General features: G+C 40.7%; 1 protein-coding gene across 1 annotated transcript in view; it reads left to right on the forward strand.

Moving 5' to 3' along the window:
* Positions 1-8,275, forward strand: part of ATRN (attractin) — a 236,781-nt gene extending 228,506 nt beyond the window's left edge. Inside the window, exon 29 of the mRNA XM_051965371.1 lies at positions 2,826-8,275. Coding sequence (XP_051821331.1) covers positions 2,826-2,950 — 125 coding nt within the window. The 3' untranslated portion in view covers positions 2,951-8,275. The remainder of the gene's footprint in view (positions 1-2,825) is intronic.
* Positions 8,276-14,600: the final 6,325 nt, after the last annotated feature.

The following is a 14,600-nucleotide window of genomic DNA, read 5'->3' on the forward strand; positions in this document are numbered from 1 at the left end:
TCTAATAGTTGTGTAACAGGTTATTTAATCCCTTTTTGCTCAGTTTCCTTATCTGTCAAATGGGAATAATAGTATTTTATGTCCCAGGATTGTTGTGAGATAATATTTGTTTAAAAAAAAATACTTAGCACAGTGCCTGACACATAAGGTATTATAGAAAAGCTTATTTTCTTCCCTCCCAGGAAAATGTAAGCTCCTTGAGGTCAGGCACTGTTTCTAAATCCCTAATATCTAGCACAGTGCTTGCATTATCTAGTAAGCATTTAATAAATGTCATCGAATGGAGTTGAATGTAATCCATTGTAGAGAAGAGACACCTTAGGTACTGAGAAGTTAAAGACATGTCCAGTCCCCTCCAGACATTTCTTCTCCTGACTTGTGGATACTGAGATAAAAATACCCTCAAGGAGCCCACAGTCTGAGGATTTTCTGGGACTCAGCCACAGGAGCCCCTGGCCCGTGGCTCTGGAGGAATAGGCAGCCACTTAATTCCTCCTGACATTGTCTCAAAGTTTACAAAATACTTTCTTCAGACCAGTGCTGTGGAATAAGCAGGACACGTTTCATCTACTGATCTCCCTATTTACTGCAGGATAGAGTGAGATTCAAAGAAGTCGGGAAGGGCTTGGTGGGAGCTCCATCTCAGGACTCCAGACATTAAACTCAGGGTTCTTTTCATATGAAGCTTAACTCGAAGACAGCCTGAGCACTCAGGGAGCAGGTCCCGCCAAGGGGATTGCTCAGAGGGAGCTGTCCCTTTTCATGGAGGCAGGAGGCCTGTGCCTCCAATGCTTGGGGGTCAAAAGCATAGGATTGTGAGGAGAGATACTCTTCCTAGCCATGGGACTTTGGGGAGGAAGTCAAGAGTAATTCTTTCCTTACAAGGTGGTTGTGATTAGTGAATTCTGTAATCATTAAAATACTAGAGAAGTGGGAGTTGTTATCATTGCTCTTTGAAGGACAAGGCCCAGCAGTAGTCCCATTTTTTTAAGACAATACAATCTTACACTTTGGGCACAATTACTAATAAAGGGACACTCCCCTTCCCCAAGAACCTCACTTGGAGAGGGAAGAGGAGAGCAGCATCGTTTGGTGGTTTTTCCAGTGTGGATAAAAGAACTTAGGACTTGATTTCCATCCACACAAAGGGGAACACCATCCCTTCTCAGGTACCTCACTTCATTTGCAGTTGGTCTCAACAAGCCTTTAGCCCCTAGAGGAGGTGCTAAGAGAAAGGTGGAGTGACAGTTGTAGGATACAGGACTCAACAGATTCCTTGTAGCATACGGGGTGAAGATGTGGGGGTGGGGAAAATGATGTCAGAGAAGGACAGTGTTTGCTCTTTTTGAAGTGACTTTCCCACCAAGCCTGGCCTTCAGGTGAAACAGCAAAAGTTCTCTTATAATTAGAAAGTGAGGCCTAATGACACAATGGCCCTGAGCTGGTCCTGAACAGAACACCCCATCACCCACCTCTGCCAACTACTAGCTCACCTAAGTCCCTTCCTCAGGAGTCACTGCTTCTGCTGCACCGTCCTGCTTACCCCAACTGAAAATCTACTCTCTGAGATTTTCCAGGAGTCATTTCTCAGACTCCATTTTGCCTGTCACACCCTGACTTGAACCACATGAGAAATGAACACACACAGATCTAGGAAGGAAGTAAACTACTCAAGCAGGGACTCTCCCAACTTCATGCATCCTTTTCTCCCTGAGGCTTCATCAAAGGCCTTGAATTTGATAGTCATATGTACTTTTACATGAAATGCATTTTCTTTTTTTTTTTAATATTTTATTTTATTTTATAATAACTTTATATTGACAGAATCCATGCCAGGGTAATTTTCTTACAACATTATCCCTTGCACTCGCTTCTATTCCAATTTTTCCCCTCCCTCCCTCCATCCCCTCCCCTAGATGGCAAGTAATCCTATATATGTTAGATATGTTGCAGTATATCCTAGATACAATATATGTTTGCAGAACCGAGCATGAAATGCATTTTCTTAAGAGAATTATAAAAGTAGATAGTTCTTTTTCCTTCCACCAATGTCTGGTATCATCACAGGTTCTAGACAGATAAGTAACTCATAAAAAGCAATACTACTTATTTTTTCCTAGTAACTAATTTTACTTTGTTTTCAGTTCCTAATTCTCTCCTTCTTACCTCCTCTACCATTGAGAAAGCAAGAAAAACAAAAGCCATTACAAATATGTATAGTCATACAGCACAAATTGCCATATTAACCATATCCAAAAAAAGAAAGAGAATAAAATATGCTTCAGTCTGCCCTCAGAGTCCATCAGCTCCCTCTTTAGAGGGATCTTGTTTCTTCATAGTCCTTTGGAATTCTGGAGGGTTACTATATCGATCAGTTGCAAGTCTTTCATAGTTGATTATCTTCAAAGTCTTGCTGTTACTATAAGTATAAGGTTCTCTTGATTCTGCTCATGTCTCTTTGCATCAGTTCATATAGGTCTTCCCAGTTTTTTCTGACATCATCCCCCACTTCACTTCTTACAGCACAGTAGTATGGTATTCCATAATGTATCATTCATATACCATAACTTTTTCAGCCGTTCCTCAGTTGATGGGGGCATCTCCTCAGTTTCCAGTTTTTTACTTTGACAGAAAGATCTGCTGTAAATATTTTTGTGCAAACAGGTCCTTTCCCTTTTTCTTTGATTTCTTTAATCTTTTTGATCTCTAGTAGTAGACCTACTAGCAGTATTGCTGAATCATTCATAGTTTATAACTTTCTGGCAGTCAAGCTGTTTATTAGTGCTCATTTTTTTTTTGGGGGGGGGGGCGACTCTCTCTTTCAGGACTTGCTGTGGCCAGTGCACTGGTGGACATTTCTCAACAGATGCCAATTGCTTACAAAGAGAAATCAGGAGCCATGCGAAATCGGAAACAGCAACCACCTGCACAGCCTGGAACCTGCATCTGATGCTGGAGCATAAGAACTGTCCCTGTAAGGGTTTTAACACACAAGAACAGTTGGAAAGGGAGGGAGGGCAGGGAGGGAGGGAGGGCCACAGATTTTACAGTCATGGTGCAAGCGACTGGAGATACTTGGAGAAGGCAGCGTCCTTGAGCCCAACCTTGTCTGCATGGTCGTTTGCTTTGTCTGAAAGTTGCTCCAGTTTGTGTTCCAGAGTCCACCCTTTTCTTTCTCGTCAGATTCATTTAATTTAATTACAGGTCCAATAATGATCTCGTCATCATTATGGGAAGACAGTGTAAATAAAGCCAGGAGAACAGTTAGGAATGAATGACACTCAGGTTTACACATAAAGAACTGTTCCTGGGGACTTGTATTTCTCAACTGTGCAAAAAAAAAAAAAAAAAAAAAAGATGCAGTGTTTACAGGTAAATGTTAGTCATCGATAACTCACCAATGCAGGCTTTTAGGGAACCTTCAGGTGAAGTCACTTAATTTTCATCTGAAGTATATTCTCTCTTTAAAAAAATGCTGTTTATTCTTGAATCATCTAGGCAGAGATCTCTCTTCCAATGGAATGGTATTTTTCTAGTTGAGAATTATTTACAGTCCATCTCTTTGGAATCATGTCAAAGTAGAATAGAATGAGACTATTTTGATATAAAGATCAGAAATGTCACTTGGAAAGAATGCAAATTATTGTGGTTTTCTAAGGAATCTTGGTTAATATAGTCTTAACCCATTTAGAACACACACACGTGCACACACACACGAAGTGCCTAGACTTTAAATAGATCTAGCAATTTGGGAAATTAGTATACATAGGTTTTTACATAATTGCATTCCTATATTCCTGTAAAATTTAAATGGTTACCCTAGGCAATCTGTGCTCTTTTCTAAAACCTAATTTGCAGCCAGGCAAGATGATAGGATTTTTCCACTCAAAGATGTGCTTAACCTGGTAGCAGTACCTGGAAGGGAAAGTAGAATTGAGCTACAATATCCTATGTAAAAGCTGCTGTTCTCACCTCTTGTCCCAAGTCAAAGGTGTGGGAATGTGGAGTGTCCCTTGTGTGTGTCCCATAACCTTCTAAGTCTCAACTTTAGTGTTTCTCTTGGCCCTTCCTATGCTTCCTTCCAGGGCACAAAAGTGGATGTTAGTCATCCTTCATACCCACCAAGGGAAAAAGAGGGCTGGGTGTGCTTTGGGAGCAAGACACAGCTCTGTTTCTCGTGTCCATTTACATTTTAACCTCATCTGCCTTGAGTGTCTATTTTCCTCAGGGTCTAAGCTAGTGGACTCAGACATCTGCTGGAGGAAGGGACAGTCCTTGATGGGATTCTGTCCAGTTCACTTCAGATATGTGTCAAGGCCCCTTGCTTGGTCCTGTAGATTCAAAAATGAAATAAGACAGAGGCCCTGTTAGTAAGGACTTTGCAATCTAATAGGGCGGATGAGACATAGATCCAAATAAATATAGTACAAGGTAGAATGTAGTAGAGGCAAAGGAGAAATTCAGATGGTAATGTGGGAAATGGGAATAAGAGGAGAAGTCACTTTCAGCTGGGCCTTCCATCAAGGGCCAAAGCCCAGAATCTGCCATGACATGCAGAAGGGGAAAGAGGATATTTGCCTTCTTTCTTATCAGAAGGAACCTCCTCACCTCCCTAGATGTAGGAGGCTCTTCTCCACCATCTAGAGCCTATGTTGAGGACTAATAGAGAATCAGCACATCCAGAGATCTTAAAAGGAGAAACTCAGGTTTGCCAAATGGAGTGAGCAATAATGATTTTAAGAGGGACAGGAGAAAAGGACTCTTAGAAACTGGAAGTACTGCATCTTTTTCCCCCCATTTTCTTATACTCTGTCTCTTAATATCCATAGTAGCCAGTGGGAAAATCACTCCCACACTGCATCAGCAAGGTCTAGGCTATGACGATGGACTAGAAGAACTTCTCTCCCAACTTCATCTCAAAAGAACTATTGTGGTGGGGGAGGTGAACCTTTGGGCATTTAGGTAGCTTAAGACCAGTGAGAACAAATAAATGCCTTAGGAGTTCATTCTTTTAAGATGCAACCCTGAAGAAATGCAGTGATTAGAGAGAGAGCTTTTTCTCTTCTCCTACCCTTATAACCCTATTCTTTCTCCCAGGGGTAAGATTCCCCCAATGCTTTTTTTCCTGGAAGATTTTTGGGAAAAAACACTATCTAATGTACAGAAAAATTACCTCCAATAGACTCAGTTCTCCAAGAATGGACCCTTTCCCCTTCACACAATACTGGCCAAGAGCAAGGGTATATAACCTCTGAAGGTCCCTTTCAACTCTGACTCTGTGTTTCCAGATGAACCCAGAGGAGGAGACCCCACAGCCCCTTCTACCTAAGATTGTCCATCCAGCTTCTCCAGGAGGTGCCAATTATGTAAAGACCTTAAGAGTGATCCAGGCCTGTTTTAGAAGTGGGAAGGTGGGGAAACAGGCTGTGGGAGCTGCCTCTTGCAAAGAAGTAACCTCAGCATTGACTCTGAGGACTGATTTTTCCTTTTGCTAAGATAGTCTTTACTACACCTCTCCCCTAATCCCTTCCACACCATCCCCCTCTTCCTCACAAATATCATTGTTGGAAAAGTCCTGAACAGTAAGTGACTGTCAGCCTCAGAGAGGTGTATAGACTATCTCTTCAGTGATTGAAAGGAAGGAAGCAGGAGGTCGAAGACAAAGCAAGTAGAGCCCTGCAAGAAACCAAGAATTATGAATCACTTTTGGGGAATAGCCCTCCTTTCAGTCTTCTCTCTGCCAATATGTGGATTGTCTGGGCTACTGTCATGTCTCTGCCTCAGCCCTGCTACCTAGCAAATGGCTTAATCCAAATTTAAAGTTCAACTGGAATGGGGAGGAACAAAATCTCTAATAGCTGGCTTGTCTCACTTCTAAGCCAGTTTCCTGGTCCTGCAAGCAGGCCCATATATCACCAGAAAGCCTGTGAGTAAATGAAAACCATTTTAATAACCCAGCTAAATAATACAGTGACATCGTGTATAAAATGCTAAATCTTTGAAAATGCACATAAAATAGAGGAACTGCTCATGTATTTTTGATGCATTTTAAATGATGCCTGAGTTTAGTCTTAATAACATGCCTCAGTGCTAAGTACTGGCTATCTTTCAGAGCTCAGAGAAGTCATCCAATTAGATTCTGATGCTCTGCCAATTGAGCAGGAAAAATATCCCCAACATGTTGATGCATTTAAATGCAACTCATTTCAGTAAAACAAAATATCTCAAAAATAAAGCTTTTCTCTTAAAAAAAAATACAGGAGGAATCAGACAGTAAATCAACCTAATGTAAGCTGTTCCATAGAAGAATGTTAAAATGAAGCTGCTTATACTCTTGTTGTTAAGAGTTGGCCCACATTTCTATTTGCCAGAGGGTCTTGATTTTAGGAAAATGGTTGGATGCCCTGAGTTTCAGCTCTAGAAATAGTTCCCTTGATTTTTATAGTTGAATTCTTGTGACACATGGAAGCAAAAATTCCAGAGCCATGTTTTAGACGGTTAAAATTTGTGGTTGTGACTTTGTTTAGGTTTCTAATGGGAATTTTCCAGCTTTTTAGTTTATAGCATGAATGAATGATGCCTTTGGGCACTGCAAAATAAGTTATTTTTTATTTGGTTATTTTGTTTGCAAATGATTCCTATTTTTCCAACAAAAATTTCATAAATGTTTGTAGTCATTATGTGCAGCAGCCAGTAACATCCCTGTTTACTTGTTTCCTGTCTTACTCCTTCCCATATCTTTATTTGTCTAGGACCCTGCAGTCTGTTCTCTGAGTAAAGAGAGACTGAGGTCCCTTCCATCTCTTCCCAAGACCCATCTGCCCAAGATAAGGATAGCCTGATTGCTGTGAGAGGCACTGGAAGAGAATCCCGGGCCCACAGATTTCCAAGATCATGTGTGCAGAGGGAGAAAAACAGGGCTTGGCCAGAGAGGTCTGTGGGTAGAGGGGACCAGAACACTTGAGTCATTGACCCTGGAATTGAAAGTGAAGTTTCTTCTAGTCCCTCTTCTGGGAAAGTTGTCATTAAACCTAGTATAAATCACATGGACTCACCTTGGAATTGAGGTGATTGGGAAGAGGAGGTTGACGTGGTCTATAGGATCATCATACCAACCAATAGGAATAGAGATTTTGCTTTAAACAGCTTCTCCATGGCTTTTTATCTTTTGAATGGTAAAGTTCAAATTTATTAAGAGTTTTCTGCCGACTACGCACACGGCTAAGACAAGAGTCATGTTTTTAACATCCTTGCTTTTATCAGACATACCTTTCCACTTTGGGTAGAGTTAAGTGAGTGATGTGGCAGTACCTGAAGGAAGAATAAGGTACTCCCTGTGACGGGAGGTGTCTAAGGAGAGACCTAACGGGAGCACTGATCATCAGGGAGAGGGTTGTGGGGGGGGATTTTTGCCCAGTTGGGACTGGATGCCCCTAGTTTTGAGATTATGTTCAGTGGGAAGGTTAACAACCAAACCATAGAATTGGCTTTGACTTCTAACTATGCTACAGGGAAGGCCTTGGAGACATGCCTCCCTTCCCCAGTAAGCCAGATTCAAGGGCAGGGGTATGAACAGAGGAAAGAATAGGCTGATCAGGAGCAAACTGTGCTCAGGATACTTGCTGTCTCTCTTCCATGTTGAGGCTCAAATGACAGTTACCCAATTTACTGAAGTTTTCTTCAATAAAAATTCTTGTGCATGTCTTCCAGGTACTATAATTATCCCCCAGAGACATTTTCCCCCTGATCAGTAATTCACACTAATAAAAGTTCTGCCAGGGAGAAAAATTGTGTAATAATAGCCTGTAAAATCTGTCAGTCCACCCTTTTAAAAGAAATCCTGAAAGATATTCCCACTTATTCTGAATTTGGACCTAGCACACATTAACACTAGTGAAACCTATTTCCTTGAACTAATTCTGTCTTTGCAAACTCCTTGGGTCTGCGGTTATTTCCAGTTCTTCTGTGTTCGGACTCCAGCTTAGTTTGTTAATATGTATAATTTAGCATTGATTGCACTCATATGTAAATACGGAGTAAGTATTGTAAACTATTTCATTGCTGGGGATCGTGGGTGTTATACATACACAAGTTAGGACTGCAACTTTTTGGTATTTTTTTGTATTGTAAGATAACAGCTAATTTAAGCCAGAACAAGAGAATTCTGGAAGGTCTGTGCATTTTAAACACAAATGTGAAGTACATGTATATAAACAAAAAGTAAATACTGTAATACAAAATTTCCTTCGGAAATAAAGTAGAAGATCTGGTTAAAGTGGGTGTTTGATTCTAATTCACTCTCACATTTCTGTCTTATCTTTTATTTTTTGTCACCAGAAGTTTTTAAGATACAAGGCAAAAAAAGGAGGGGCGGGAAGGAAATGCTTTCAGTCCCAGTCAGAGATTTTGCTTAGAGCTTTCATGTGTCAGTCCATCTGGAGGCTTCTCAGAAAAGTTAATTCTGGAAGTCATGAGTTCCCAATTGAGAAAAGCATCTGAATATAATAGAAAGTGAGTGCCTTGATTCTTGAACCAAATGAACTGAGTTTGAGGCTCCTGTGGTATTTATGTCAATCATTTTGTAAATATCAAAACTATATAAAAGCTTGCTATTATTGACTTCATTTCTATATGCCTCAGTTTCCTCATCCTTAAAATGGAGGCAAAAATACTTGGGGAAAGTGCTTTGTGAAGTCTTACAGCCCTTTAAAATTGTAAATAGTTATTCCTGACAGATAAGCACTCCAGAGGATTATGGCCCAATGAGAAAAAATATCAAGTTTCTATTTCTATTTTCCTCTGCAACTCCTTAAGCCTACCCTCTATCCCCAAAGCTGGAGAAGGAATCCCACCATAAGCCAGTAGAGGCCTAATTGTCCAGAGAAACATGTTTAAAGGCAGGGTGGGACAAGAGAATCTGACGATATGTTTCAGAAGCATTGAGCCACCTGCCTCCCAGGGTTTGTTTTAAGGTAAAAAACTTTGTGAGTTTTTAAGTGCTGGTAAAAGGAGAGGTTCCATGTCCCAGCCTGCCCCTAAAGATAGACTTTCTGGCTCTGCTTCTCTCTCACCATGCCCCTGAGAAACGGTATGGGAATGTTGCTGAGGTCTCCACTCCAGCTGAGGACAAACTCAAGAAAAGAATCTTTTCCCACCATTGCTACTCACAATTTCCTTATTTTGTTCATTTGATTTAGTAAGGTTGCGTTTGTGGATTATAGGGGACAAAACATTTTTTCTGATGACATAGGGTGGTATAGCAGAAAGAACTCAGAAGGATGGGTTCAAATACTGCGTCTGACATTCATTCCTTCTTTATGATCATGGACAAATGGACAAATAACTACCCTCTCTGAGTTTCAGTTTCTTCATCTATAAAAAGAGGAATAATAATTTGTCCATACTAACTTCTTAGAGGCTTGCAAAATTGAAATCAGATAATGAAGTATTTTGTAAGCTTTAGAGGCTATATAAATGCCAGCTGTCATTATCTGGTTCAACACTCCATTTTTATGCTATTTTGCAGATAAGAAAAGCATGGCCAAGAGAGCTCATGGCTCCCAATAACACAGCTCCCCTTTATTTTAGTGCCATTCATTGAGAAACCATTTACTGAGTGCCTGTGGATTACCAATTCCTGTGCTTGGCTCAAGCTTAGAAAGGCACAGAGAACCTAAGACTAGACACAGTCTAGTGAAAGATTGAGTCAGCCTCTGCTCTGCGGGAGCCTGTGATCTCATTAGAGATAAAGCTTTATCTTGTTACAGAGTTCCATAAAATAAGGCTGTGTGTCATAATCTGCCCAACAGAAGGGTATAGACAAAGTATTGTCAGGATTGAGAGAAAGTGAAAGATCAGAAGTCAGGGAAGGCTTCATAGAAAAGGACCGGGCTGGACCTTGGAAGGTGAAGAGGAAGGATGAAAGCAGTGGTTGTCCGGAATAAGAACTAGTCTCTAGGCCTTTAAACAACTTTGGAGAATGGGAGAAGTGCCATGGAGATGAAGGAGAAAACTACATTGCCATTTGCCAAAAAAGAAAGAAGGCATCTGTAAAGCTACACAAACAATGAGCTCAATAGCTGTTTAGCTGTTCCTGGAAAAATTCTAGAGCACCTCACTAAGAGAGAGATTAGTGCAAACTTTGAAGGCAGACTATGGTAGAAGAGTTCATTTCCCTTTTTGAGAGGGTATACTTAGATCAAGGAAATGCTATAGCTGTAGTGTAATTACTCCATCTGCAGTACTTACCGTAGATTTCACCAAAGCATTTTGCAAATAAATAGCACAGAGAGATAAGGTACTGGATTGAATAACCAGATCCAGAACAGTAACAGCATAATAACCCTTTGGATGTTCTCAGTACTCAAAGAATTTGTCCTTGACTCTGTGCTAATTTTTGTGACTTGGACAAAGGCATGGGTAACAAACATCAAATTTGCAGGTGACATGAAACTTTTGAGCAATGTGAGGTTAATGTGGTGGGTGACAGGATTCAAATATATCTTGACAGGGTAGAACAATGGGCCAAAACAAGTTTTTGGCTTATATTTTTATAATACTTATATTTTTACTTACTTATATTTTTATAAATACACTTATATTTTTTAAAAACTACAGATACATAATGGAAGACACTCGGCTAGACAGTTGCTGTGAAAAATAAGTGGTTGTTTTAATGCATTGTAAGCTCAATATAGGGCAGCTAGGTGGCCCAGTGGATAAGAGTGCTGGGTTTCGAGGCATGAAGACTCATCTTTCTGAGGTTAAATCTGGCCCCAGACATTATGAACTGGTGATCCTGGACAAGTCACTTAACCTCTTTTGCTTCAGTTCCCTTTTCTAGAAAATGAGCTGAAGAAGGAAGTGTTAAACCACACTAACATCTCTGCCAAGAAAACACCAAAAGGAATCCCAAAGAGTTAGACATGACTGGAAAATGACTAACGACAAGTTCTCTAGCAGTCAGCAGTGTGACGCGGCACCAAGAAACTATCTTAGACTCCACTAAGAAAAGCTAGCCTCTGGAGCGAGGGAGAGAACAGATCTAATATACCCTGCAGGCCACATCTGGAGTGTTCAGGTCTGGATATCATGTTTTAGGGAAGATAGACAAGTCAGAACAGCTGATCAGAACGGTTAGGGAACAAAAACGTGTCATTACAAGAATCACATTTAAGGAAATGTGAATACTTAAGTTTGGAGAAGAAACGATAGGAAAGAGATCATAGGGGCAATGATTTAGACTTAGAACAGATCCTAGCGATCTCTTGCAACAGGAAACTGAGGGGTTCAAGAAGCTACATGATTCGTTAAAGGTGCTGAGATTTGAATCCAGATACTCTTGGCTCCAAATCCTTCAACTATGCTGTTCTACTTTCCAAAAAAGAAAAAGACTACCTTCCTCTCTTTTTGCCATTTCCCTTCTCCCCATTTCCCTCCTTCCCTGCTTCATCCCCCTCCTGTTTCTCCCCACATTCCAATTCTCTTCTGTTTAGCCTGTTCCAAATTCAGACAGTTCCTTCCCAATATTCCTCCTTCCCCTTAGCATCTTCCTCTCTTCCCAATCGCTTGCTTCTCTTCCTTTCAGCCAAACCCAGCCTCTCGATGCCCTTTCTTTCTCCCATTGTATTGTAATCTTTCAGTCTGTCCTAAGCATTTATTAATCCTATATTTCCCTGTCATTAAATATTAGAAAATTGTTATATGGAAGGGGGAAGTATTAAAGTACATGTTGAATATGTCACAATGAGGAGAGTCTTGGTCAGGTACCAGTTGCAGTAAATGACTTTCAGTCTCTAGATTCTGAGAATGAACCTAGTGTGTCAAGGTAGATACAAAGTGAGATGAGAATTGATTGCTAGAACCAATATACAAAGGGCCATCAAATCCACCAGGTTCAGGGGCCACAAAATGTGAATGGAAAAAAGATCGGGTGTTCTGTTGGGACTGGAAGATCTGAAAGCAAAAGTTGCTTCAATCATTTACTTGCTGTGTGATCCTGAGGAAGGAATTTAATCTCTTATCTGTTAAATGAGAATAATAAGAGCAGCTAATTCCCTCAGGCAATTATGAGGAACAAATCAAATTATTTTGTGTATATGTGTGTGCCTTCTACTAGACTGTGAGATACATGGCAGGGAAGGACACGGGATTATTGTCAAAACAGCTATTTGCAAGTAGAAAAGATGGATTGATCACTTCCTCATCTACCAACAGTAAGTACCTCCTAATGTTGCTGTGCATCTGTTTATATCTTCCCACAATTCTCTGAATCTTTCATATTCATTATTTCTTATATTTCATTACATTCTTTTTTTCTTACACTTAAGTGCCACAATGAGTTCAGCCATCAAAGGACTATTTTATTCTATTGTGTTTGCAGTTCTTTACTAAACATCAGTAGTATTGCTGTGAGTTGTGTAGTATATATATATGGCTTTCTGTGCTTGATCTCCTGTGCTTAGCATTTTCCCACAACTTCATTATTTGGTTCATGGTCTTCTCTACCTCATCCTTGCCATCATCCACAGCTTCTTCTGTTCCTCTTGATGTCCTTTCCAGCAGCCTTCCCACTTAATTTCTCAACCTTCTCCATCATCCCTGCCTCAGACACATACACATTTATAGTCTCACCTTAAAGCTCCCCCTTAAAATTGCACCTCACAGCCCATCACCTCTTCCCCAAGACTTACAGTTGCTCCTGATGAACATTCCTGCTCCATCTCTCCTCTCCCCAATTCATCCCTCCCAACCAAAGCAAAAAGTCTAGTGTACATCTGAGCATTTCACCTCCCTTAATATTCAGTGGACTCCCAGAGCTGCTTATAATCTCTAAGTTCAAATGCAAACTTTTCTGGCATTTAAAGCCCCTTAAAGCTTGCCCTGCCCTGCCTTTCCAAGCTTATTATAACACTGCTCCCTTTCACACACTCTGGTCCAGTCAAATTTACACCTAGCTGCTCCTTGTCTCTCATGTCTAAGGTGCCCTCTCTCTTCACCTCCCCCTCTGAGAACTTTTAGCTCTCTTCAAGCCTCGTTTGTCAACATTAGGGCTCCAAGCTTGACCTTGAAGTGGTCTTGGAAATGTACCTCCCATTCTTCTTTGCAGAGTTGGGACTGTGGGTTTGGAACTTTGTGTATAATACCAAATTTGATAATGTGCTACTTAGTTTTGTTGAATTGCCTTCCTTTTTAAAAAGTTCTTTGTTGGAAGGAATTTCTCCCTAGGAAATGAATATGATACAAAAGCAAAAGTTAGCAATGTGAAAAGATTTTTAAAGGACAAAAGAGCATAAGTTCCTTGAGAACAGGGATTCTTCCATCATTGTCTTTGAATCTACTCCAAATACATTAACTTACCTATGATTGGTCTATTGTTTGATTAGCACTAGAACTCTTTTCCCATATAAGGAAAGAGAAAAGGAAGCTTGATGTGGACTTGGGTAGAGTAGGGCCGGAGTGGATGAGTATGAGAGGTCAGGGAATGGCAGCAGCAGAGGGGACTGGTTTTTCCCAATGGCAGCTGACAATTCTCTATCACCAACATTAGGAGTGATGGCCGAGCATAGCGTCTGTTCCCTTTGAATCAGCAGGGAGATGGAGACTTGGGGGTTTTGTGTCACCTTGCTGCTAGGTGAGTGTGGCACTTGCAGGGCTCTGATGAATTATTTTGTATGTTCCCATGACTTGGGGATATTACAGTAGCAGTAGCAGCCTACATTGGTTCATTGTGCTCCCAATCCTTAAACTCGATGAAACTGCACATGTCAACGTTATATAGTGAAGGCATATGATATTTGAGTTGTCCACCAAATTATGTCATATCTAAGCCAACTGCCATCAGAGTTAGTCAGCCAAGCACCAAGCCAGGAAGTGAAATGTTGCATGAATTTTTAAAAATGCAAATATAACTAATAAACTCCCAAGCTAATCCTGTGGATGAACTTTGCTGAATCGAATGATCCTCCATATTCACAGAATCCAGGCAATGAGCATACTGTGGCCATATACTTTTATTAGAGACAGAGAGGGATAAGAACTGGATCTTCATTTAATTGATGTAGGGAACTCTCAGTTGAAGAAAAATGCTCTAACTATTCAGAGTAAAACCATTTCTGCCATTTCTAATGTTAAGGAGCTGCCTGAAGATAATGAGAAGTGAAGGCAGGTCTTCCTAGCTTTGAGGCAAGCTCTTTATCCAGAATGTATGTATCATGTAAATAAAAGAACTATTGTATAAATGATCTCCACTTAATGCTTCCCATGGTCCCCTCAGATACTCAACTACCTGCAGTCTCAATGTGCCCATGCCCATAAATTGTGTAGCAGGAACCGAAGGGGATGCCTAATAGGGAAACTGGTGTCCAGATCTGAGTTTCAACAAAGTAGGGCAAGAAGTCCCCCATCCCTAGTTCAGTCTTCTTTGGATTGTGAGAGCTCCTCTGTCTCCAGCTTTTGTTCACAATCTGGTTGTTTCTGAAGACTGCCTACAGCCCTGTTCCTAAACACAGGTCGTGACTTTGATTTCTGTTCTTACTGCCAGTCTGGTTTACTTCTGAGAGTATGTTAACAGTTGTCAACCTAGAAGTCTGATTCCCCCA

The sequence above is a fragment of the Antechinus flavipes genome, chromosome 6 (assembly GCF_016432865.1).
Source record: "Antechinus flavipes isolate AdamAnt ecotype Samford, QLD, Australia chromosome 6, AdamAnt_v2, whole genome shotgun sequence".
NCBI lineage: Eukaryota > Metazoa > Chordata > Mammalia > Dasyuromorphia > Dasyuridae > Antechinus > Antechinus flavipes.